Source organism: Panthera leo, chromosome D3 (assembly GCF_018350215.1).
Source record: "Panthera leo isolate Ple1 chromosome D3, P.leo_Ple1_pat1.1, whole genome shotgun sequence".
NCBI lineage: Eukaryota > Metazoa > Chordata > Mammalia > Carnivora > Felidae > Panthera > Panthera leo.
The window spans coordinates 27,044,667-27,070,686 of record NC_056690.1 but is presented as its reverse complement, the minus strand read 5'-3'; the positions used below and the strand labels follow the sequence as shown (position 1 = coordinate 27,070,686).

Sequence of the window (26,020 nt, the reverse complement as noted above, 5' to 3'; positions counted from 1 at the left end):
CATGAAGGGGAGCAAAGAAAAACCCACGCCCAGATGTCTTCACTGGTGAATTCTACCAAACACTTAAAGAAGAATGAATACCAGTTCTCCACAAGCTCTTCCAAAAAAACAGAATAGGAGGGAACTCATTCTATAAGGCCAGTCCTTACATGAAGACCCATTGGTACCTTGATACTAATATCAGACAAAGATATCACAAGAAAAGAAAATTACTGAGTGATGTCCTTGATGAATATAAAGACAAAAACCCTCAACGAAACACTAGCAAACTGAATCCAGCAAGATCTAGAAAAGACTATATACCATAACCAAATGGGATTTATCCCAGGAAAACAAGACTGGTTCAATGAATGAAAATCAATCAGTATAATTCACCAAATTAATAGAATAAAGGACGAAAATGACACAATCATCTTAGTTGACAAAGAAATGGCATTTGACCAAATCCGACACCCTTTCATGTTAAAAACTCTCCACAAACTAGGAATCGAAGTAAATTTCCTGAGCACGATAAAAGGCACCCAAGGAAATCCTACAGCTTGTTCATACTCAATGGTGAGAAACTGAATGCTTTCCCCCAAGGTCACAGATAAGACACAGATGTCCACTTTTGCCACAGAAGGTTGTAGACAGGACAATTAGGGAAGCAAAAGAAATAAAAGGTAGCCATACTGGAAAGGAAGTAAAACTATCTCTACTTGCAGAGGATCTGATTTTTATAAACAGATAATCCTAAGGTATAAAAAATAATCTTAGAGCTAATAAACAAGTTCAGCAAGGTTGCAAGATACAAGATATGTATACAAAAGTCGTTTGTATGTCTATACATTTGCATTGAACAATGCAAAAACAAAATTAGGAAGGCATTTACATTTGTAATACTATCTAAAGGAAGACCCTTACGAATAAATTGAACAGAAGAAGTGGAAGCTTTGCAGGTTCAATTCCAGACTGCTGGATAAAGCGAGTCAAATGAAGTTTTTGGTTTCTGAGTGCATGTACAAGTCACGACTACACTACCCTGTAGTCCGTTAAGTATGCAATAGCATTATGCCTAGAAAAATAATGTTCATGCCTTAATTTAAAAATCCTTTATTGCTAAAAAATGGTAGCCGTCATCTGAGCTTTCGGCAAGTCATAATCACTGGTTACAGATCATCATAACAAATACAATAATGAAAAAGCTTGAAACGTTGCAAGAATTATCAAAATGTGAAACAGAGACCCAAAGTGAGCAAATACTGTTTGGAAAATGACGCCGATGGACTTTCTCAATGCAGGGTTGCCACAAACCGTCAATTTGTAAAAAATGCAGTATCTGGAAAGTGCAATAAAATGAGGTATGCCTGTATACCAAAACTGTAGAACATTGTTTAAAAAAAAATTGAAGATCTAAATAAATGGAAACACACCTCATGTTGGTGAGTTGGGAGACTTAGTACTGTTAAGGTGGCAGAGTGCTTTCCAAATTGATCTGGATTCGGTGTGATCCCTATCAGCATCCCAGTTGCAGTTTTTGCACAAATGGGCAAGCTGACCCTAAAACTCAAGGGACCAGGAGTAGCAAAACCAATTTTGAAAAAGGAGAAGGTACTAGGGGACACACAGTTCCCAATTTCAAACCCTATTACAAAGTTACAGTAATAAAGAGAGTGTGGTAGTCCCACAGGGATAGACATGTGGACCAGTAGAATAGAATTGGCAGTCCAGAAATAAGCATTTCTGGAGTGCCTGGGTGGCTCAGTCGGTTGAGCACCGACTTTGGCTTAGGTCATGATCTCATGGCTCGTGAGTTCAAGCCCCTCGTCGGGCTCTGTGCTGACAGCTCGGAGCCTGGAGCCTGCTTCCGATTCTGTGTCTCCCTCTCTCTCTGCCCTTCCCCAACTCACACTCCGTCCCTCTCTCTCATAAAAATAAATAAACATTAAAAAATAGATCATAGACCTAAATATAAGAATGAAAACTACAAAATTATAAGAAAACATAGGCGTACATCTTTGTGACCTTGGGTTTGTGTCCTTGGGTTTTAAGCAATGGTTTCTTAGATATGACACCAAAAGAATAAAGTGACAAAATTAAAACGGAATTGGACTTGAACAGAATTTAAAACTGTTGTGCTTCAAAGGGCACCGTCAGGAAAATGAAGAGAGCCCAAAGAATGGAAGAAAATACTTGCAAATCACATACATCATACAGGGGACTTATATCCAAAATATGTAAAGGGGGGCACCCGGGTGGCTCAGTCGGTTAAGCCTGAGTCTCGATTTTGGCTCAAGTCATGCTCTCATGGTCGTGAAATGGAGCCCTATGTCGGGCTCCGGGCTGGGTGTGGAGCCTCCCTCTCCCTCCCCCACTCGTGCTATATAAATCAGTCAATCAATCAATCAGTTAATAAAAATATGTAAAGCGCTTTTACAATTCAATAATGAAAAGATAACCCAATTAAAAATGAGCAAAAGGTTTGACTAGATATTTCTCAACAGAATGAAAGACATACATGTAGCCAGTAAGCATATTAAAAGATGCTCAACATCTTTACTCGGTAGGGAAATGCAGATTAGAACCACAACGAGATTCCACTTCACGCCCACTAAATGGCTCGAATGAAAACAATGGAAAATATCAAGTGTTAGTAACAATATGAAGACATTGTCTCTGAGATTTTCAAAGCAGACTGGCAGTTCTGCATAATGTTAAAGGTGGAGTTACTGGATGACCCAGCAGTTTGGTTCCTAAGTGTATCCCCAAGAGAAATGAAAATGCAGTGTTCGCACAAACACTCTGTGTGAGCATGTGCACAGCAGCGTTACTCACAATCGCCCCAAAGTGGAAACAACCCAAGTGTTCATCAGTGGATGCATGCGTAACCAAAATGTGGTATAGCCCTGCAATGATAAAAAAAAAAAAGAACGATTTGGCAAAAAAAAGAACGATTTGACACTTGCTATAGTGCGAAACCTCAAAGAGGCTCTGCTAAGTGAAAAAAGCCAGACACAAAAGGCCACATAGCATATGGTTCCATTTATTTGAAATGTCCAGAAGAGGCAAATCTGTAGAGGCAAAATAGACTAATGGTTGACAGGGGCAGGGAGCGGGCGGGGCGGGGGAGGGAGATGGGCCATGACTGCTGATGTGTGCAGGTGTCTTTTGGGGGTGATGGAAGCGTTCCCACCTTACAGATGATGGTTGCACAATTCTGTGAACATGCTAAAAACCTGAGCTGTACATTTGAAATGGTGGATTTTATGCGATGTACATCTCAATAAGACTGTTAAATAAATGGGCAGCATAACTCCCTAGTCCTTAGACGTGGGTTGTGCACAGTGACTTCCTTCCAAAAAGTTCAGCTTAGAAGGCAGTGCGGGCAGGAGGGAAACTGTGGTGGAGAGACCTAACACTGCGTCAGCCAGGTGACCGAAATCACCATTAACAGTCATAAATCATGTGGATAGCAGGTGCCCTTGACATGATGTGTTTAAAATGGCACGTTACCCACGTGGTCTTTCGCTCAATAACCCCAAAAGCCAGTATCATCGTGAGAACAACATCCAACAAATTCCAGTAGAGAAGCATCCCTGAGAATATGTGACAACCACTCTCACAACTGCCAAGGTCATCACAAACAAGGAAAGCCTTTCTATACCCGAAAGGAGCCCCAGGAGAGATAACACCTGTGTGTAATGTGTTATCCTGGTTGGGTTCTTGGAACAGAAAATAAACAAATAAAATTATGGAGTTTAGTTAATAACGTATCATCAGCGGGTTGTTAATTGTAACAAATGTAGTATACAAAAATTTTCCCTACTCCTTTCTCAACTTTTCTAGAAGTCTAAAACTGTTCTAAAAAAATCAAGTCTTTTTATTAAAAAAAATTTTTTTTAATGTTTATTTATTTTTAAGAGAGAGAGCACGAGCAGGGGAGGGGAAGAGAGAGAGGGAGACACAGAATCCAAAGCAGGCTCCAGGCTCTGAGCTGTCAGCATAGAGCCCGACACAGGGCTCAAACCCATGAACCATGAGATCATGACCTGAGCCGAATTCGGACACCTAACCAATTGAGCCACCCAGGCACCCGTGAAAAATAGAGTGTTTTTAAAAATGAATGAGGTCTTACTGTGCCTTGGGAAACCTTCCAGTCTAGTGTAACTTTCTCCAGAGTTACCAGGTATTAAAAGAAAAAAAAAGGTATCATTTTCAAATAAAGTTTTCTAAACGCTGGCTCATAAATGATAAGAAACAGGTTTCTTTATTGCAGGACTTCTCAGAGCCTTTACTTTTCAATATATGTAGTCACTCTCTAGCATTTCCCAGAGTTATTGGACTCTTTCTCTGCATAATGCCTGTCAGCGCCTTTCCAGTATTGACAATTGCTGTCTTAATCCAGTGATTCCCAGACTTGAGAATTTCATGAACTGGTAGAATTTTGAAAAAGAAAAAAAAAAGTTTGGGGACCAAGAAAACATCATCAACTTTTTATTAGAGCAAATTAGGGATCTTTAATTATTTTCTTTTATTTTTTTATACATTAAATGTGCATTGAACTTAACATCCATAAAACCCCCAAACTAAATAATGTAAATGTCCAACAAGAAAAGAATAGATAAATTGTGCTCTAGTCATACAATGGAATACCAGTCAGCAATACACATGCATGAACTAATACACTAAAGCATCTAAAAGTATATATACTGGGGCGCCTGGGTGGCTCAGTCAGTTGAGCGTCCAACTTCGGCTCAGGTCGTGATCTCGCGGTCTGTGAGTTCAAGCCCCGCGTCGGGCTCTGTGCTGACAGCTCAGAGCCTGGAGCCTGCTTCCGATTCTGTTTCTCCGTCCCTGTCTGCCCCTCCTCTGCTCATGCTCTCTCTCTCTGTTAAAAATAAATAAACATTAAAAAAAAATTTTTTTAAGTATATATACTGAGTGGAAGACACTACAGATAAAAAATACATACTTGATTATTCCCTTCATAAAGTTCTAGAAGAAGGAATAGAATGCAGAGTTGAAGGAAAGAGATCGCAGATGGTACCAGTTGGAAACTGGTATCACCACTATTTCCTAAAAGAAAGGCATTTCAACCCCTCCACGGAGGGAAGTATGTATTTAGATTGCAGAACATCCCCTGAAGTGCAGTACGCCAACACTCCATCGTCTCTGTGTTTCTCCTTCAGCTGTGGGTTTCAAGAGCCAGCTTGGAGCCTTCGACCTTGGGATCACCTTGGGAGCTTGGGGTTCCTTGGGCAGTGGCAGCATTGGCCGTTTCTGCTGTGCTCTTTCCCCAGAGGCCCTGGCCTTCAGCTGCTTCACGGAGCTCATGAAGAGGATGAACCAGAACTTTCCCCATGGGGGCGCCATGGACACGCACTTTGCCAACATGAGGTCGCTGATCCAGGTTTGACCCAGTCCCGTTCAACAGTATAACTTATTCCAGCTCAGCCTGATGGACCCCAAATCAACTTCAGAGCCACACTTCGTGTAATGCAGCACAAGCCAGTTCATTCCATTTTGTTCATCCCGTCGTTCATTCGTGGACATTTGGGTGGTTTCCACTTTTTGGCTCTCGTGGATTGTGCTGCTGGGAAGATTCGCTTACAGGTTTTTATGTGGACAGATGTTTTCATTTCTCTTGGTGATACACTCAGGAGTGAGGTGACACCTGTGCCGTGTTACGTTCCCACCGGCCACGTGCCAGAGACCCAGCTTCTCTCCTTCCTCACTGACACTTGGTTGTCCATCATTTTGGTTCTTGCCATCCTAGCGCGTGTGCAGTGCTGTCTCATTACGGTTTAGATTCGCATTTTCCTGACTCATCCCACTGAGCATCTGTCACGTGCTTTGTGGATCTTTACTTGCAGGTCTTTAGAGAAGTCACTGGGGTTGACTTGAGCTGGGTTGATTTTCACTTCAAATCTTCTGCCCGTTTTTTAGCTCCACCTGGTTGTAGGGGCTGTAGTGGGGTCCGGTATGAGGTTGTGCCCTCATTCTGTCCCCTCTGGCCCAGCCTCTTGCCGGGAGGCTGATGCCAACCTTTTCTCCCGCTGGCAGATTCTGGACTCCGAGCTCTTTGAGTTGATGCATCAGAATGGGGACTACACTCACTTCTACTTCTGCTACCGCTGGTTCCTGCTGGATTTCAAGCGAGGTACGGACTTCAAACTGGGGTCTTGTTCCCAGAGTCTCGGCAGCAGACCCTCAGGGAACAGGTACCGAGGAGGCGAGGGCAGGGGTGTTGCAGCAGAGCCAGAGGAAGAGAGTAACACCCACTTACCGCGCTGTGACTGTTGGCTCGCCTGCCTTCTTTCGCAGTGACACCGCACAGTAGGTGTTGTTACTGGAGCAGGATTCTCGCACAGAGAGTCATGACACCCAGGCTTTTCTTTCCAGGAAGCAGCTTTATTCCCGCCGGCACCGCTCAGTTGGGTTCCTACCCAAAGAACCGAGCCTCGAACGCCACGTGGCGTAGTTTTTTTTATATATGTTTCACCTCTGTGTCTCCCATACGTGGGAACACACAAACATGCGGTCCGATTAAGGGATCTCATGTCACAAGGTCGTGAGGGATGTTGTCATGTACACACATTAGCCAGATTACCTTGAGGTTTTTTTGTCCTTCCTTAGGGAGGGGACCCCGCCACATGACAGTCCCCATTTTACAGATGGGGAAGCCAAGGCTGAAAATCGAATTCAGAGGTAGGACCGGCAGAGCCAGGATCTTAGGCCGCCTCTGTCTAGCCCCCAAGCCCAGTTAGTTCCCTTCCATTCTATTCTGCCGCCTTTCAGAGACAAGGTGCCCCGAAGCTCACGCAGCATGGTGCACATGTGACTTGGAAATGACGTGGAGCACAGCACACTGCTATTGTGCAGAGTCAGAGTGATGCTCATAAGAGTATCTACCCTGCGGGAAGGCGTTTTTAACGCGCCGGGCAGTGTGTGCTGAGCCATTTGTATGTATTATCTTTGCAAGCCTCCCCCCACGTACAGAGGAGGAGAGAGAGAGGCTCTTGGTAGAGCCTTGGGGTAGCCCAAGGTCACCTTGCCAGCAAGTGGTGGGGCTGGATTCAGACTGAGTTTAGTGGACATAGGAAGCCTTGCTCTCAACCATTGCTCTCTCCAGTTTCTTGACTAGCCCCAGAGACAACAGCCAGCTCCGCATTTGTACAGGGGCAAGAGAATACCCTCCTGGGTGCTAAGGAGATACAAGGTGCAGGGAGAAAAAGGGGATGCTAGTCAAAGGGCAGGGACAGGTCGGTGTAAATCAGACCTGATTATGCCGGGTTCCTCCCCTTCCAGAAGCTGGAAACTTACATCCCCCCTAGTCTGCACAACCTCCTCTACAGATGGGGAAAACGGAGGCTTCCGACGGTCAAATGACAGAGTCTGGGTCTCCTACCTCCTGACCTGAGTTCTGCCTGCTCTCTGCGGTGCTAGGACAGAAGTGAAGGAAGGACACAGCTGGCCTGGGATTTTCCCAGAGGGAGGGCAGTACCGTGAGCTCTGTGGCTGACCCTCTCCCCACGCATGTGCGTACCTGGTGTCTCACGCAGAACTTGTCTATGATGACGTCTTCTCTGTCTGGGAGACCATCTGGGCAGCCAAGCACGTCTCGTCCGCCCACTACGTCCTTTTCATCGCGCTGGCTCTGGTGGAGGTCTACCGTGACATCATCTTGGAGAACAATATGGATTTCACAGACATCATCAAATTCTTTAACGGTACCCACATGACTACGGTGTCATCTGAGGGGTGCGGGCTTCTGACAGGCCCCTTCGTGGGGCCTCGGAGGGGATATAGGGGGGTTCCGCCCACTTCTTATGTCTATTTCCAAATGGAGGGTTGACATCTTGTAACACTGAGAAAGCATTTTTCTCAAGAATCTAGCAGAAGGAGCATGAAGTTGAAATAACGCTCAGGGGCAAACCCTGGCTCTCCCACCAGCCAGCTATGCCTACAGATAAGCCGTTTCCCATCTGCTTCTTCATCTGTAAAATGGAATAAGAGTGTCTTCTTCGGAGGGTTGATATGCACAAAAGCAGGCATGGGAAGGCATTTGAAGTGGCATGAGAAGGGCACAGTCATTGAAATCAGACAGATAATGGATTCTGATCCCAGCCACTCGGGTGCTGTGTGACTTTGGGCCACTGACTTTATATGTCTCTGGGCTTCAGATTCCTTGAGGTAGAATGCTACTAACACCTCCCTCACAGAGATGTTCGGACAATTAAATGAGAACATGGATAAAGCCTATCACATGATACCCAGCTCATATGAGGGGCCCCATAGCTAGAAGCTATTGCTACTGTTATCACTATTTAAAATTTTTTTAAGAATAAGGGGTGCCTGGGTGGCTTAGTCAGTTAAGTATTTGACTTCAGCTCAGGTCATGATCTTGGGGTTTGTGAGTTCGAGCCCCACATCAGGCTCTGTGCTGACAGCTTGGAGCCTGCTTCAGATTCTGAGTCTCTCTCTCTCTCTGCCCTTTCCCCGCTTGGTCGATCTCTCTCTCTCTCTCTCTCTCTCTCTCTCTCTCAAAACCAAACATTAAAAAATATTTTTTTAATGTTTTCAGACAAAAAAAAATTTTTTAAAGAGGGAGGGCGCCTGGCTGGCTCAGTCGGTAGAGCATGAGACTCTTGATCTCAGGGTCATGAGTCCCAGCTCCACATTGGACGTGGAGGCTTCTTAAAGATTAAAAAAATTTTTAATTTTTTAAAACCTAAAGCAAAAGAAGGAAGGAAAAAAAAGCCACCTTTGACCTTACCCCAGAAACATGATTTTTCTTTAATAAGCTTTTTATTTTGGAATAACTGTAGATTTACAGAGAAGTTGCAGATATAGTACAAAGAATTCCTGCCCTCCTTCACTCAGCCACCCCTCGGTCTCTGCGTTGCCTGGTCCTAGAACTTTTCTCACAACTAAGAAATTAACATCGGTACATTACTATTAACGAAACTACAGACTTTGATTTAACCTGATGCCCTTTTTCTGCTGCAACATTTTCCAACCCAAGAAACCACATGGCATTTAGTGGATTCAATAGAAAACCTTTTTTTCCCCTCTCATCTTTTCCAGTCATGTATTTGTTACCATCACAGAATCCAATTGTATCCCATTTTTTCCACTTAATACTTTAAATTTCTAAATTTTTTTAATGTTTACTTATTTTTGAGAGAGAGAGAGAGAGACAGAGCTCAAGAGGGGAAGGGCCAGAGAGAGAGGGAGACAGAATCAGAAGCAGGTTCCAGGCTCCAAGCTGTCAGCACAGAGCCCGACGCAGGGCTCGAATTCACGAACCACAAGATCATGACCTGAGCAGAAGTCGGGCACTTAACCGACTGAGCCACCCAGGGGCCCCTCGTTTAATACTTTAACAAGTGTCTTCCATTTAATCATTTTTTTAAGGCTGTAGAGCGTACCTATAGCGACTGTCTGCAACATAAGGAACCGTCCCTATTGCTGGGTAGCTAGATTGTTTTCAGTTTGAGGGTGTGATTGAGAAAACAAAGTGCCCCTTTTGCCTCTGTAAAATTTTCACAGCACCCCAGGCCAAAAGTTCCATTTAGCAAGTAGTTAGATCCAAACCACTTGTAACTATTTATATCCCAACAACTTAGCAGCTGTTTGCAAAAATGATACCTGTTGGTCCAAAGAAAATAATATCTTTATGTCATTCTCTTTTTTTGTAAGTTTATTTATTTATTTTTGAGGGAGACAGAGACACCGCGAGTATGAGAGGGGCAAGGAGAGAGGGAGATTCCAAAGCAGGCTCCGTGCTGTCAGTGCAGAGCCAGACGCAGGGCTCAAACTCACGAAACTGGTATCATGACCTGAGCCGAAAGAAACCCAAGAGTCAGATGCTCAACCGACTGAGCCACCCAGGCGCCTCTTTATGTCATTCTTAAATAAGCACAACAATTAATGGGATATGTGCACCTGTTCGGCATTGCACAGCTTCTCAAACACTGAAACCAGATTAGACACCCTCACCTTCATGTATTTCCTGTTTCACAGTGATTTTCTCATGGTTTTTGCTTTTTCTCAAACTTGCTTAACTGCTTTGCAGAAAACCTAGCGTTACAAAGATATGAAGTCATTGATAGGCATGTAGGGCAATGTGTGACCTCCCTGATGCTACCAGTTTATGTGGTGTTGAACAGATACGGAATATCATTATGTTTCCCTCACAACTTATAGAAGTGGCACCCTGGGGTACCTTGGTAGCCAGTTTGGGAACCATGGTCTTAAGGCCCTTTTTTTTTTCATCCAGTAAATAATTTTTTTTTTAAGTTTTATTTGCTTATTTTGAGAGAGAAAGAGAGAGAGAGAGAGAGAGAGAGAGAGTGTGTGTGTGTGTGTGTGTGTGTGTGTGTGTGTGTATGTGTGCACACAGGGAGGGGTAGGAGAGGAAGAGAGAGAGAAGCCCAAGCAGGGTCTGCACTGTGAGCACAGAGCCTGATGCAGGGCTTGAACTCATGAACTGTGAGATCATGATCTGAACCAAAACCGAGAGTTGGACGCTCAACTGACTGAGCCACCCAGGCGCCCCAATCCAATAAATGATTTCTTTATGATAAACGTCTAGGTTTAGGATTATTCCGCTTTCAAGATCCGATCATTTTATGTGGCTCGCTATTTATTTATTTATTTATTTATTTAAGTATTTAGTATTGGCTACATTTTTATTTAGCATTTAGCATACAATATATAATATTTAATATAGTATAAGTATAGTATTGTCAAAGTCACTAGGCATTTCCACTTTTATAAATATGTGTGTGTGTATATATATATATATATATATATATATATATATATATAATTTATTGTCAAACTGGTTTCCATAAAACACCCAGTGCTCATCACAACAGGTGCCCTCTTCAATGCCCATCACCCACCCTCCCCTCTCCCACACCCCCCATCAACCCTCAGTTTGTTCTCAGTATTTAAGTTTCTATGGTTTGCCTCCCTCTCTCTCTGTAACTTTTTTTCCCCCTTCTCCTTCCCCCTGGTCTTCTGTTAAGTTTCTCAGGATCCGCATATGAGTGAAAACATATGGTATCTGTCTTTCTCTGTATGACTTATTTCACTTAGAATAACCCTCTCCAGTTCCATCCATGTTGCTACAAATGGCCAGATTTCATTCTTTCTCATTGCCAAGTAGTATTCCATTGTATATATAAATCCAGTCGTCAGTTGATGGACATTTAGGCTCTTTCCATAATTTGGCTATTGTTGAGAGTGCTGCTATAAACATTGGGGTACAAGTGCCCCTATGCATCAGTACTCCTGTATCCCTTGGGTAAATTCCTAGCAGTGCTATTGCTGGGTCATAGCGTAATTCTATTTTTAATTTTTTGAGGAACCTCCACACTGTTTTCCAGAGCGGCTGCACCAGTTTGCATTCCCACCAACAGTGCAAGAGGATTCCCATTTCCCCACATCCTCTCCAGCATCTATAGTCTCCTGATTTGTTTATTTTAGCCACTCTGATTGGTGTGAAGTGGTATCTCAGTGTGGTTTGATTTGTATTTCCCTGATGAGGAGTGGCGTTGAGCATCTTTTCATGTGCCTGTTAGCCATCTGGATGTCTTCTTTAGAAAAGTGTCTATTCATGACTTCTGCCCATTTTCTTCATGGGATTATTTGTTTTTCAGGTGTGGAGTTTGGTGAGTTCTTTATAGATTTTGGATACTAGCCCTTTATCTGATATGTCACTTGCAAATATCTTTTCCCATTCCATCGGTTGCCTTTTAGTTTTGTTGATTGTTTCCTTTACAGTGCAGAAGCTTTTTATCTTGATGAGGTCCCAGTAGTTCATTTTTGCTTTTAATTCCCTTGCCTTTGGAGATGTGTCAAGTACGAAATTGCTGCGGCTGAGGTCAAAGAGGTCTTTTCCTGCTTTCTCCTCTAGGGTTTTGATGGTTTCCTGTCTCACAGTCAGGTCCTTCATCCATGTTGAGTTTATTTTTGTGAATGGTGTAAGGCAGTTCTCTAGTTTCATTCTTCTGCATGTTGCTGTCCAGTTCTCCCAGCACCATTTGTTAAAGAGACTGTCTTTTTTCCATTGGATATTCTTTCCTGCTTTGTCAAAGATGAGTTGGCCATACATTTGTGGGTCCAATTCTGGAGTCTCTGTTCTATTCCATTGGTCTATGTGTCTGTTTTCGTGCCAATACCATACTGTCTTGATGATGACAGCTTTGTAGTAGAGGCTAAAGTCTGGGATTGTGATGCCTCCCGCTTTGGTCTTCTTCTTCAATATTACTTTAGGGGTGTCTGGGTGGTTCAGTCGGTTAAGCGTCCGACTTCGGCTCAGGTCATGATGTCACGGTTCATGGGTTCGAGCCCTGCGTTGGGCTCTGTGCTACCAGCTTGGAGCCTGGATCCTGCTTCGGATTCTGTGTCTCCCTCTCTCTCTGCCCCTCCCCTGCTCATACTGTCTCTCTCTCTCAAAAATGAATAATAAAGACTAAAAAAAAATTTTTTTTTAAATATTACTTTGGCTATTTGGGGTCTTTCGTGGTTCCATACAAATTTTAGGATTGCTTGTTCTAGCTTCGAGAAGAATGCTGGTGCAATTTTGATTGGGATTGCATTCAATGTGTAGATTGCTTTGGGTAGTATTGACATTTTAACAATACTTATTCTTCCAACCCATGAGCACGGAATGTTTCTCCATTTCTTTGTATCTTCTTCAGTTTCCTTTCTATAGTTTTCAGCATACAGATCTTTGACATCTTTGGTTAGGTTTATTCCTAGGTATTTATGTGGCACTTAATAAAAATTTTTTTTTTTGCTCCCCCCTCTCCTGTTGCTTCCTTCTTTTGTATCTTTTAACACCTGCAATGTGCCCAGCATCGTTTTCTCAAAAGGTTCCCAGTCATCATGTTTATACGAGGCAAGGCGAGTGGGAAGATGTAACTCTTTTCAAGCACTGTGAGCCAACATCATGTCGTTTGATCTCACGGCAGCCTTGTGAAGTAGATGCTATTGCAGTCCCCATTTTACAGATGAGGAAACGAGGGCCCAGAGGTGCAGGCCTTCTCCAAAGTGTCTGCTTCTGGAACTCCTCTGGAGATGATGCCAGATGAAGAGGAGGAGGATGCCCCAGGGACAACCCCCCCTCCTCCCTTCTAGAAGCTGCAAGTGACCTAAGGATGGACACAGAAGGAGGCTCATGAGATTTTTGCCTTCTGCTCTTTCAGAAATGGCTGAGCGGCACAACACCAAACACGTCCTGAAGCTGGCCCGGGACCTCGTGTACAAGGTGCAGACTCTGATTGAGAACAAGTGAGGGCCACCTCACCCCGGCCCTGTCAGCCGTGCCGCCACCCACCTGTCCAGCCCGCTTTTCCTCCCGGCTGCCCCGGGAGCGAGGTCCTGGTGTCTGTTCATGAGCATGGACTTCTGTGCAGAGAGAAACTGCCCCAACTTTGGCCGCCAGGCAGGTGGGGTCGAGGGTTTGCCCCTTGAGTTCAGCCTTACGTTTTCCTGTTTGACCAAAGATTGTCCAAGTCTGGGATTTCTCCCTTGTGGGAGTTGGGGTACGTCAGTGGATGGAGGGAACAGTTTCGTTTGTGGTCTCCAGAATGGTTGCCTCTCTCTTATTCTGTCCCAACCCCTCCAAACTGTTCAGTCAGGGGAGACTTGGGGAAGGAGTTTTTCTTGGGGAACTAGTGTAGGAGAGGTCTGTGGGGCTACCTCTATACTCTGAAAGGGGCCTCTGGAGATGTTCCAGAACATGGCCGGCAGGCAGGCTTGGAGCAGAGTTTCTGCACCTCCCTCGGCGCTGTTGACGTGGTGCTGGGTGAACCGTCTTCTGAGAGGGGTCGTCCTGTGCATTGTTGAAAGGTAAGCAGCATCGCTGGCCTCTGCCTGCAAGATGCCAGTAGCGCCCCCTCCCCAACCCAGCTGTGACAACCCGAAGGGTTTGCAGATCTTGCCACATGTCCCCACTTGAGAACCAGTGGCATAGAGGAGGGGCTGCAAGTGTATCTCTTTCCCCCCCTTTTGTTTAACCACCTGCTCCTGAGGCTTTCTCCCACTTAGAAAAGGCACACAGGAGTCCACATCTCTCTCGGGACTTGGATTCTGTTTGTTGTGGTCTCTCATTTTTTTTCTCCTCCACCTGACCCCAGGAGAGACTTCTTTCCTTCTTTTCAAGAAAGCCTCTCCCTGAGAGGCTCCCCGGAGAGGGAGGGAAGGGCGGAAGGGCGGAACAGTGAGAAGTGTGGTAGGTGTGAGTTAGCCCGAGGTCCCGCCCAAAGCCCTCCAGACAGGGTGGAGTCCACATCCCTTTCTTCACCTCCTAGGGAAGATCTCGCCTCTCCTTCTGCACTTTGGGTCTGATGCTCCAGAAGTTTGGAAGGTGTGTGTGAGTGGCCGCCACTTCAAGGGAGGTGGGGGAAGCTGGCTTTTCCCTAGGTGCCTTTGATCACTCAGGACAAAGGAAGAACAGGAAGGCAGAGGTCCACCAGAGTAGACTGTGATGGGTGTTTTCCTTGGAAAATATGCTGATGAACTGGCCCCCGGAACATGGATGGCTGAGTCTGGAAGCGGTCCCCTCCGGGTCTTCACACAAAGGGTCGCCAGTCACAAACAGACCCCGAGTCAGCTGGTTCACCCTGCCTACCTGTCCTTTGATAGAGCAGTCCTGCCAGCTCTTTTCTGAGAACACACATGGGAGAAACAGAGTCAGGTTGGAAGGCTTCTCCCCAGAATGGAAGGTAGAATTTTGGAGAGGGGAGGAGACTCATAAGCACAAGGAACCATTCACAGAGAGGGTACATTAGTCCTCTGTCCTGAGCAAACCAGGAGGGGGAGGAACCCCTACCCTGCGTGCTTGTGAAGGCTCGCCCTTGGGCCCCAGTGCCTTCAACTGCATCCCAACCCCCCAGCCCCCCACATGGGGCCTCCTGAGCAGGACAGACGAGACCTAAGTGTCCCTTGCCTCTGAAGAATGTGCTCCGTGAAAATTGCACCTCCTGGCTCTAGTCCCCCACCTTCCCAAGATGAGGAAAACACATCCAGATCAAAGTTTTCCTAGCCACTCAGCTCTTCGTTACAGAGGACATTATTTTAGCAAGACCCGGGTCCCAGACCTTCCGATTCTGATTTATTTTTCTCGACAGACTAGTCCCAAAGTATAGCACACAATCTCTTCTCCGCCTTCTCTCGTGGTGTTCCACAGAAGTGTCCGTGGTTGTGATTTGGAACAACTCCTATTTGTTCAGCTTACAGTGTTTATTTTGGTCTCCGTACATCGTGCGTCCTTGTGTCCGGGAATCGAGTGCGTGGGAGTCATTCTGTCCGTGGAGTGCCCTCCTCCTTCTCTCAGTGTTGCCAACATATCTTGTAACTGTTTACTGAAGAGTTGTGTCTATAGAGAGAGAAAATATATATAAACAGAGAAATGTGTGACTGTGGGTTATTTTTTCATTTCTGTGTTTCGGGAATTTTTTAATGCGTAGGGAAGAATGGTTTCCTTTAGGAGACTGTGTCCTCCCAGCTGCACCCCAGTGGCCCATACCCAGATGGGGACAGAGCCTCATGATAGCTGCCTGGTCTTGCCCCAGGAGGTGCAAGGCAGGTGAAGCACTTCTCACCCCCTTGTATCAGTTAGCTGTCACCATGAATAATGCCATGTAACAAACCACCCCAACACTTAGTGGCCTCACACTGCCATTTATTTATTAGCTCGCAATTCTGTGGGTTGACATTATGGGCCGTATTCATCTGGGAGGTTCTTCTGGTCTGAGATGGACTTCTTCATGTGTTTGTGGTCAGCCAAAGGCCAGTGAGGCAATTCTGCTTCCAACAGTTGGCTGACTGTTGGCCAGGAGAGTAGGGGAAACCGGGCCATGTGTCTCTCATCCCCTGGCAGGCCAGCTCAGGCTTGTTTATGTGGCCATGGTGGCAGTTTTTCAAGAGAGCAAGCAGAAGTATGCAAGGCCTTTTGAGACCTAGGCTTGCAATTGGCATAAAGTCATTTCTGCTCTGTTCTGTTGCTCAGGGTAAGTCACATGGCTGAGCTCAGATTCAAAGGAAGGGAAAATAGACTCCACCATTTGGTGGGTGGCTTTGCAGAGGGACATGGAAAAGGAGAATGGATACCGTCACAGAAATAATTGAGGCCACTTTTGCAAATGGCCTGCCTGATCCCCCCAGATCCAGGGCACAACACAAGAAAGGTCCCCAGATGGTCAGCCATTTGACTCGAGGTCATACCTGTAAGTTGACACCCACTGAGCTTGCTCAGCTCTCACCCCCAATGTGTCCACAGATGCCCAACTACTCTCCCGTGACCTCCACGGTCCCAACTAGTGGCTACCATTCAGAACCTTAGTCATCAGGCAATGGCGACCTCTCATGGATGTCCACCCCCAGCAGCCTCTAAACATGGGTCAGAGGGAAACAACTAGCTTTCGGCTGCAGAAGCAAAACTCGATTTAACCTAATGAGCACCTGTGAGAATTCCAGGTTTTATGTAGAAAAAGTTAGATTTCCAAAGAAGCCCGCAAAATAGAGACAGAGTTGGCAGGTGGCATTGGCAGCCTGGGTGAGTCTGGTCGTCACATTCTCAGAAGATTGCCAGCAGAGGTAAGTCTGAAGGCACACAGCAGTGGGCGGGTGGGGATTTGTCCTTTGCCAGCTCGGATGGGGGCTTTCTTAGCAGGAAGGTCTGCTCCTTCCTGGGGGAAGCTTCTTTTTTTTTTTTTTTTTTTTTTTTTAATGTTTATTTATTTTTGAGGGGGTGGGGCAGAGAGAGAGGAAGACACAGAATCCGAAGCAGGCTCCAGGCTCCCAGCTGCCAGCCCAGAGCCCGATGCGGGGCTCAAACCCCCGGACTGCCAGACCATGACCTGAGCCGAAGTCAGACACTCAGCCGACTGAGCCACCCAGGCGACCCCGGGGGGGAGAAGCTTTTGAGGGCAAAGACCGGTTCCGATGTCCCGACAGTGCTGCAGAGCTTCCCCAGTATCATTTCTCCAATTCCAGCCATAGTTTGGTACATGTGGCTGTCCTCCCGGAGGGCCCCACCAGGGCTCACAGCTACTGCCTGGCCACACCGGAGTCAGGCAGCACAGCGCCCCAGTTCTGTGCGCACGAATGTCTGGTTACAGGCACCGTCGACTTACGGTCACTGACGATGTATGTTACGGGAAAAGAAATCTCACGAGAATATTTTTTTGTCGTTGCAGAGGCCTTCCTAAGTGTGTGCGTTTGAGCATTGCATGGATGGGAAAAGAGGAGTCGTGGATCACCAGGCATATTTTAACGACTCCGTGGCGGGATGGGGAAGTGGCCTTGGTTTCTGTGTTTATGGAACATGGGGTGGCTGGACTCCGGTCATCCTTTTCCTCCTCCTCCCGCCATCCTCCCTTCCTTCTCTTCTCTTTCCCCCCTCTCCTCCCTCTGCCTCCTTTCCTTGTAGCCAAGAACATTTGGATGGTGTCTCGTCCAGTTTCTACCCGGATGATGCCGTTCCTCAGAATAAGCCTGACAAACCCGCAGCGTGAAGGCCCTTCTGGCTGTTACGTTCTTTTAAAGCCGTGCTTCATTTGCTGTTTACCTAGAGCTTTCTCCCTTCGGCTTGTGGGAGAGGCCGTGGGCACTTCTCATGCACAGGGTTTGGGAGGTCCTAACCATCCCATTTTGGAGTGCCTGGCAGGCATTCCTGCATCTGGTTTCTCCTTCCTTCTTGCCCTCCCCATGCCCCTCCCAGGCCCCAGGTCCCTGGAGTCCCGGAGAGGAGGGGGTGCAGTCAAGACAGTGGGAAGAAGCCCTTCCGATTACCTTCCTTCCCAGCAGATGCTCTGAAGTCTGAGAGACATCAGACCCATCGACCAATGAATCTTCTCCCACGTTTCCTAATAGCATTTCCAACTCAGGTCACCTGCAGCCCACCTTCATGATTCTGACCATGTCTGTGCCCCACCTGCACACTTGTACCTTTACTGGTTCTCTGGGTTTTTTTTTAATTTTTAAAAACATTTATTTGTTATTAAAAGACAGAGACAGAGCATGAGCAGGGGAGGAGCGGAGAGAGGGGGAGACGCAGAATCCGAAGCAGGTTCCCTGCTACGAGCTGTCAGCACAGAGCCTGACGTGGGGCTCGAACTCACGAACTGTGAGATCATGATCTGAGCTGAAGTTGGGCACTTAACCGACTGAGCCACCCAGGTGCCCCTTTACTGGTTCTTTTTAAACCAACTCACTTGAGGGGCCTCTCTTCTCGAAGGGACATAGAGAACGATAGAAGTGGGAACGACTCTCTCATTGTGCCGACTATAATCATGTCCCACATCTCTGTCGTGTGTTTGGGGAAGTGAGGATTTCGGATCCCTGCTGTGCCATTTCCTGGCTGTGTGGCCTTGGGCAAGTGACTGGACCTCTCTGAGCTTTAGTTTCCATTTCTGCGAACTGGGGACAATAGTCTCCCATTATTGCAGATCCAGCCCCAGCCCCATTCTTTCACTGGGGCCCTCTGTTCCTCAGCGTGTCTGAGGATGATTTCCTGGTTGAGACCTCAGCAGCCCTGGGTTCCCAGCATCTACCTAGCTCAGGTTCTCAGGTGAATCTTTGAAGCCTAAGAGAATATGGCTCCTGGAAGACAGCACGGGACAGGGTGAGCTCCCAGCACCCTCGGGCTGTGACAGAGGAACACAGCACTTAGGTGTGGTGGGGCCATCAGTTCTCAGCAGGAACAAAACAGGAGCTGACTCTGCAGTTAGCATCTGATTTTGCTGCATCAGGAAAAGGTTCACAGGGTCTCTCTTTTCTGGCTTTTAAGTCCCCTGCCTGGCACACTGAGAGCGTGAGCCCAGGACAGGTATAGACTCCAGAGGAGCACAATTTGATCTTTCTGAAGTGCCAGCTTGCCGACCTGTTGCTGAATCAAACTGCCTAGCGGAATTCAAATGACCCACGGGACCATGCAGTTAGTTCCCTGGGGATTTTCCATTACACCAGGGTATTGTGCTGGAATTCTCCAGTATCTTCCTGGCTTTCTTTATTCAGACTTGTGGGCACAGTGATTTCAAGCCTTTGTAGATGCAGGGCTCCTTGAAATAGCGGCTGTCCCTTGCTGTGATCAAGAGAAAATAAGATCCCTCTGCCTCGAGTAAAGACGGAATCTCTGTAAATGGTTCTGCGTGAGGGGCTGGAGAATTGCTCCCTTTGGCCTTGCTGAAACAGTTCAAAGGGAACGTTAAGGAACTTGGGGCCATTGTGAGGTTGTTACAGAGGGGATGTGGGTGACAGGGGCGGGGACTGAGTTTGAGATTCTAGTTGATGGCATCTTCTTGCTGCTTTTTGCACTGGGATGCTGCTTGGGTCTGAAGGCATCTTCCCACGCAAGAGCCACTTGCATGGAAGTGTTTCTGCTGATATCAAAATGTGGCCTCTGGGGGGCTCAGTCGGTTGTGTCCGACTTCGGCTCAGGTCATGATCTCTCGGGTCGTGAGTTCGAGCCCCATGTCGGGCTCTGTGCTGACAGCTCAGAGCCTGGAGCCCGTTTCGGATTCTGTGTCTACCTTTCTCTCTCTGGCCCTTCCCCGCTTGTGCTCTGTCTCTCAAAAGTAAATAAACATTAAAAAAGGAAAAAGATGTGCTGGGTTGGGCAAAGGGAGCAAATCCAGGTGTTCTTTTGCCTCCACCATAGAGTCTGACGGACCTAGGTTCAAATCCCAGACATCTGTGCAGACTTAGACATGTGACTGTACCTCTCTGAGCCTTAGTTTTCACTTCTGTGAACTGGGGATAATAAAGATACCCTTCAAAAGGGAGTTGGGCGGGGCGCCTGGGTGGCTCAGTCAGTTGAGCATCCGACTTCGGCTCAGGTCATGATCTCGCGGTCTGTGAGTTCGAGCCCCGCGTCGGGCTCTGGGCTGACAGCTCAGAGCCTGGAGCCTGCTTCATATTCTGGGTCTCCCTCTCTCTCTCTCTGCCCTCCCCTGCTCATGCTCTGTCTCTCTCTGTCTCTCAAAAATAAATAAACACTAAAAAAAAAGAAAATTTAGAAAAAAAAGGGAGTTGGGCGCTGAATGTTTTTGGCCGCCTAGCATCCCTCCCCTGTCCCAGTACAAGCACCTTGTCCCATCCTCTGGGGAGCTGTATCTCTTAGATTACAACCATGGCCTTCTAGTGAGACTGCTGATGTGCCTCTCCCCCCAGGGGGTACATGACCCTCTTCTGGCCAATCAGATTCCTTCCCTGAGAAGAGAGAAGTTCATGCTTCCCTTCTGTGGCAGCCAAGCTAGGAAGATGCCAGCCTGGAGCTTCCAGTGGCCATGTCTCCTGCAGGTAGGGGAGCAGGCATGGCTGGATCTAGGTGTTCAGATGAAGTCCTTAGAGCTCCACCTTTGTCCATGTCATGGTTCCACTCTCCTCCAGGCTGGCACGGGTTCCATGCCCATCTGTGAACCAGTTTCTCCAGCCAGGCTTTATTGGCTAGAAGGGCTCATTTATCCGCCTTAAAACATGAGCTGGGTGCCTGGATGGCTCAGTTGATTGAGCATCTGGATCTTGATATGGGCTCAGGTCATGATCTCACGGCCGTGGGATGGGGCCCCGAGTTGGGCTCTGTGCTGAGTGTGGAGCCTGTTTGGGATTCTCTCTCTCCCTCTCTCTCTCTGCCCCTCCCCTGCTTACACACTCTCCCAAAATAAATAAAAATAAATTTCAAAACAAACAAAAAACATGGGCTAGTCAGAGAGCTGCTGGGGGTCAACTCTCAAGGAAAGATTAGGGTGCCACTCCCAAAGAAGGGCAGTGGGTCATGGTAGGCAGAAGCAACAGGCCGACTCCAGCATCCCTGACAGAGCGTGTGCAAAGGATGGAAGAGTGAATGGCCTTCCACGGGCCCAGAGTTCAGTATGGTGGAGGGAGAGGCCCGGGGGTGTTGGGTGTTTGACAAGAGAGAGGTTGGAGTAGGATCTGAAGGACTTCATGTGCCCCGAGTAAGAGCAAAGTCTCCCTATCAGCGGGACTGTCTGCAGGGAGGGATGAGACACGTCCCCTCATCCCCACCCCAACACTGGACACACTTTTGCACAAACTCTTATACATATGGGCACTTACTAAATATTTGATTAGAAAAGAAATAATTCTCAAATTCTCCAAGAAAAAAGGAGTTATAAAGATGGAGGGTAGAGAAGGAGAATAGGCCTGTCTATTGAAAGATGTAGCATTTTTTAAAGTTGGGTTTTTGTTTTTTTTTAATTTTAAGTAATCTCTACACGCAACGTAGGGCTCAAACTCACAACCCCCAGATCGAGAGTCGCATGCTCCACCGACTGAGCCAGCCAGGTGCCCCTGAAAGATGTGGTATTTGAGGGACAGCTTGGACTCAGAATTGTCCTGGGTCCTCTTTTCTTTTTCTCCTCTTGGGAAATTTTTATTTGTTCATTTCTGGCATGAGGATGCTTTTCTCAGTGTCACTGGAGAAGAGGATGGTCCTCCCCTGGACCTGAGTCATGCGGGGCCACCCAATCATAGGCAGAAAGCTAGCCAGGACTGCGCTGAAGATGGCAGTCACATAGCCCCAGCCCAGCTGGCACTGGCCACTGCAGTACACGGAGGAGGTTCCACAGGCTTCCTTGGCAAATGGGGAGTCCAGGCTGATGGGGAAAACCAGCAGGCCCGCAATGGTGGCAGTGGCTAAAATGGCAGGAAAGAACACCAGAGTGTCAGTCAAGGGGTTCTGGGCCAATCTCCATCCCTTGACTCACTGATCCACCCACTCATCCATCAGTCTATTCACTTATATATTGATTCATCACCTTTCCTTTTATCCACCCATTACTCAACTAGCCTTCCACCCAACTGTCCATCTACTACTCACCCGTCCACTCATCTCTCCATCCCTCTATCCATTCGCTCATCCATCCATCTACCCATCTGCCCACTTAGCCACCTGCACCCCACCCATCCATCCACCCACCTAATCATCTGTCCATCTATCCACCCAACCATCCATCCATTCATCTACCCAACCATCCATCCATTTATCCATCCATCCATCCATCCACCCACCCAATCATCCATCCATCCATCCATCCACTGATATATCCATGGATACACCCATAATTTCACCTACCCACTCACTCATTTGTTAATTCACCAACCCACCTATCCATGCATGCATTCATGCATCGAAACTGTTGCAGGTGCTATAGTGGGCACTAATGATACTAAGGAAACGAGCTGGACACCTCTTCACTTTCAAGGCCCTTCCAAAGCAGGAGAATCACATGACCCCAGCTTCCTTTGCTGTTCTTCAGCCACATTGGTCTATTTACAGTTCTGTGAACGTGCCTTGCTTGTCTCCATGCTTTTGCCTCTGATGTTCCCATTACCTGGAATCCCCTTCTATATGTGACCAACTCCCATTCGTACTTCCAGACTCAGCTCAACTGATTCCTCTTCTGGGAAGACTTCTGTACACCCCCCCCCACCCTCCTGGAGTTTTTCCTTGTGTCTTGCGCTCATCCCTATTATGTCAAACACCCCTTGAGTTGTAACCACTTGGTGTGCCCCACACGCACTAGACCCTGTGCAAGCCTAGGACAAGGACTATAGCTCTGTCCATTGATTCAACAAATATTTAGCGGACGTCTATTGCGTGCAAAGCACTGTCCCAGGTGCTGGCGATGTCAAAGCAGACATGTCCTCGCCCTCAAGTAGCTGACATTCTAATGGACGGAGATGAACAATAATCAAGCAGGCAGATACGGTAAGTGCTGTGAAGCATAGAGAACAAAGAATGAGGTAGGAGAATCTCAGGAGAGGGGAGCTCCCGTACCTAGGGTCACAGAAGACCTCACTGAGGCCGTGATATTTGAGCAGAGTAGGGGAGCAAGACCTGTAAGATCTGAGAAACGAGAATTCCAGACAGAGGGAACAAGCATGGTGTATCTGAGCAACAGAAAGCAAGCCATGTGGTTGGATCATGTTGAGCCTGGCAGAAGGGGCAAGAGGTGAGATTGGCGAGGGAATGAGGGTTTAATCAGGCAGAGCCTCTCCGGCCATGACGAGGAGTGTGGATTTTACTCTGAGTGTAACAGGAAGTCACTGGAGGGTAGACAAGCCAGTCTGAGGGGCCCGATCTGATTTCAGTCTTAATAGGACCTGTTTGGCCAGCATAGCAGACAGATTCTAGGGGTCAAAGGTGGCAGCAGACAGACATGTGAGGTGGTTATCTCTCTAATCCAGGTGAGAGATGGTGGAGAATTAATTGAATGAGGGTTGCAGTGAAGGCCTGGGCTAGACCATCCAAAGCCTATGTATGAATTAGAGAAAAGCAACCCTTCTGGGGAGCTGCAGCCCTGCAATTCCACAGCGTAGCAAGTGGCACATAGGCTAGATTTCTGCATCTCTCAGCCCTCAGCTGGGCACCGCTGTGCAGTACACAACCTGCTCAACTGTGTATGGTGGTCCTGGTAAAGATGATACAAAGTGGATGGATGTGAGAGAAACAAAGGGCGGGGCAGACTATTAGGACTGGGTTTAGCTAAAGGCAGGAGAGGGTGATGTTAAGTATGCCGTTCCCTCCCCACCATTTCTGGCTTGCCAACAGACCAGGAAGTCTATAATCCTAGGATTTATCTCTGAGAATCAACACAGGAGGCCAGACTCTGCTCACAGGTTCGTTCATTCATTCACTGATTCATTCATTCCACAAACATGTCTGGAATGCTTATGATGTGCCAGTGATTTACCTGCAGCTGCCTGCACCCCTGGCATTGGGCCACTGCCCCTTCTGAGACACAGCCCTTTGGGGGCCAGGGCCCAGGACAGGAGGAGAACTGCATTGAAGGCCGACAAGAGCCATCCTCCAAGGAGAATTGCAGCTGAGACCTGTCAGGAAGAAAGAGCAAGGAGAGTGTTGACTGGGACAGGTAGGGGCAGGTGCAGGTGTCTCTGCTTATTGGGCAGCTACTGAATCCTCAAAACCCCAAGAGGTCTGTGCTATTATCACCCCCCATTTTACATATAAACAAACCGAGGTCCAAGGAGGTGGAGTCATTTGCCTCGGGGCACATAGCGAATTAAGTGGTAGAGCCAGAATTAAAATCCAGACTTACAACCACCATGCCCCACTTTACTGAGTACCTGCTATATGACAGGATCACCAGGAGAGGCACCAGTGTAATTAAAAGTTCCTTAGAGGTGCCGGACTGGGAGTCCTGACCCATTTGGTACCATGCATCATAACTGAGACTTTCAACACCTTAGCTGCGGTTTTTAAATTTAGCGCTTAGAGGGTAGCCACGTAGGTGTGCGCAGGTTGTACACTGCACAACTGGAGACGCAGTGGGATCATCATACATTTGCATATTGATTACAGTTGTTTTCCAGCAGATGGCAGTATAGTGTCCCAAAGAAGGGGAACCTTTTCCTAATTTGTGCTAAGGTACTAAATGGACATGGGGCTGCTTTCAGAATCATCCTGGATGTTTGCTAAAATGCAGATAGCCAGACTCTACCCCACACCTACAGAGTCAGAGGCTCAGTGTGGGGTAGGGTAGGCGGTGGGAACCAGAACTTGGCTTTTTTTGTTGTTGCTCTGGTGGATTGGATGGTGAATTGGTGAGCCCAGGTCTCACCTTCCAGGCAAAGTCAGGAATGTCATCCAGGGACCTGAAGGCTCCACAGCTCTGGTTCCAGCCGTTACCCTGAGGCCAGGAGCAGTAGGTGAGGACGCCAAAGGAGAAGGTGGGGGTCTGGAACCAGACGGGAGAGCAGAGGCTGAGGGCTGAGATGCAGGCAAGGGAGAGTCCCAGGGATGCCCACACACTGCCCGCCATCAGGGGGTGGCGAGGACCTAGCAGGCAACAGGCAAGGTTAGTGGTGGAGATTGCCAGGAAGGAGAGAAATGGGCTGGGGAGGGTCTCCCGCCCCCCAAGTCAGGGACCTGGTCCTGTGTTCAGACCCCAGGCAGGTCATCAGCCTCCTTTTGGCCTCGTGATGCAATGGGAGGTGTTAATATCTGGGGAGCGGGGACGGGGCTTCGCGCTAACAGGTTCTGGAAGTAGAATAGCCCCAAATCTTAGAATAAATAATAGTGCTTAAACAGAACTTTGAACACACACATTCTGCATGGGACGTCATCATCACTGGTCCAGGCAAGGCCCCTCCTGTGTTTCTCTCGTTCATTCATTTGGTCATTCATTCATTCTCTCCACCCATCAAGTCTTGTACTGTCCCAAGGGGCTTCTTCTCCCCAGAGTGGGTACCTTTTTCTAAATCACACACAGACACTATGTTTCCAGCAACTACCCTGCCCATTAGCTCATGCCTTCTAATCCCGGACCGTTGTAATTACTTAATGCGTCTTTTTGTTTGGAGGTATTTTTGCAAAATTGGTATCGCTCAGCATGTGTGTATTTTTCGCTTATGTAAATGACATTATTTTGTATGTTGCATTTTGTTTCCTACCTTGGGCACTAAGCATAACGTTTTTAGGGTTGATCCGTGTAACTGTGTATCCCTATTCCATTCAACTCGGTGTGAGTTTCCCAGGGGCAGATCCTGAAACAAGGGTTTGGGTGCAAGTAGTGTACTTTGGAGCCGGCCCCGTGGAGGAAGAAGTGGGATGAGAAGAGAACACAGCCAGTTAAGAGTGTGTTATGAAGCCGGCTGCCCCAGTGTGACTCCGGGAGATGGCAACCGGCACCCCAGAGTTACCCTTCCCGGGGGCTGAGGGAGGCGTGGTTTTTACACAACCAATTCTCGCCGGCCAAGGGTTGAGGGCTGCCCCCAGCAGTGGGTGGCGGCAACGTGCGGGTGACCAAATAGGCTGCAACGGACCGACACTGTACGGGCAATGAAATGCAGTACAGGTGGAAACCCACTGCCGTGCGGAGACCCCGCGATGCAGAGGGAGAGTGAGCCGAGCCCGGCCGGACCTGCCACCCCATCGCCTCCACCTGTGGCGTGGTATTATTCCCTTTGCATTTCACCAGCGCTAGCCCTCTGCCCCCGGCAGCTGTGCCGGGAACACCCGTGTGCACGGTCTTACGTG

General features: G+C 47.6%; 2 protein-coding genes across 4 annotated transcripts in view; one reads left to right on the top strand and one right to left on the bottom strand.

Annotated features, from left to right (window-relative positions):
- SGSM1 (small G protein signaling modulator 1) overlaps nucleotides 1-15,400 on the top strand; it is a 102,010-nt gene extending 86,610 nt beyond the window's left edge. For all 3 annotated transcript variants that reach the window (XM_042910442.1, XM_042910445.1, XM_042910443.1), the window contains 4 exons: nucleotides 5,280-5,389; nucleotides 6,043-6,139; nucleotides 7,542-7,709; nucleotides 13,200-15,400. In XM_042910442.1, coding sequence (XP_042766376.1) covers nucleotides 5,280-5,389; nucleotides 6,043-6,139; nucleotides 7,542-7,709; nucleotides 13,200-13,288 — 464 coding nt within the window. In that variant the 3' untranslated portion in view covers nucleotides 13,289-15,400. The remainder of the gene's footprint in view (nucleotides 1-5,279; nucleotides 5,390-6,042; nucleotides 6,140-7,541; nucleotides 7,710-13,199) is intronic.
- Nucleotides 15,401-21,391: 5,991 nt separating this feature from the next.
- On the bottom strand, nucleotides 21,392-24,919 carry TMEM211 (transmembrane protein 211). The gene is made up of 3 exons (XM_042911320.1): nucleotides 24,603-24,919; nucleotides 23,715-23,853; nucleotides 21,392-21,654 (listed from the first exon to the last, which is right to left on the bottom strand). The coding sequence occupies exons 1-3, from the start codon at nucleotides 24,801-24,803 to the stop codon at nucleotides 21,392-21,394; spliced, it is 603 nt and encodes a 200-aa protein (XP_042767254.1). The 5' UTR covers nucleotides 24,804-24,919.
- Nucleotides 24,920-26,020: the final 1,101 nt, after the last annotated feature.

What these genes read in the sequence shown, in the direction of transcription:
- TMEM211 (XM_042911320.1), bottom strand. Translation starts at nt 24,803, where the DNA reads ATGGCGGGCAGTGTGTGGGCATCCCTGGGACTCTCCCTTGCCTGCATC. An exon ending in TTCCTGACTTTGCCTGGAAG is followed by an intron (nt 23,854 to 24,602) that starts GTGAGACCTGGG and finishes TCTTCCTGACAG; the next exon opens with GTCTCAGCTGCAATTCTCCT. An exon ending in AGGGGTGCAGGCAGCTGCAG is followed by an intron (nt 21,655 to 23,714) that starts GTAAATCACTGG and finishes CTGCCATTTTAG; the next exon opens with CCACTGCCACCATTGCGGGC.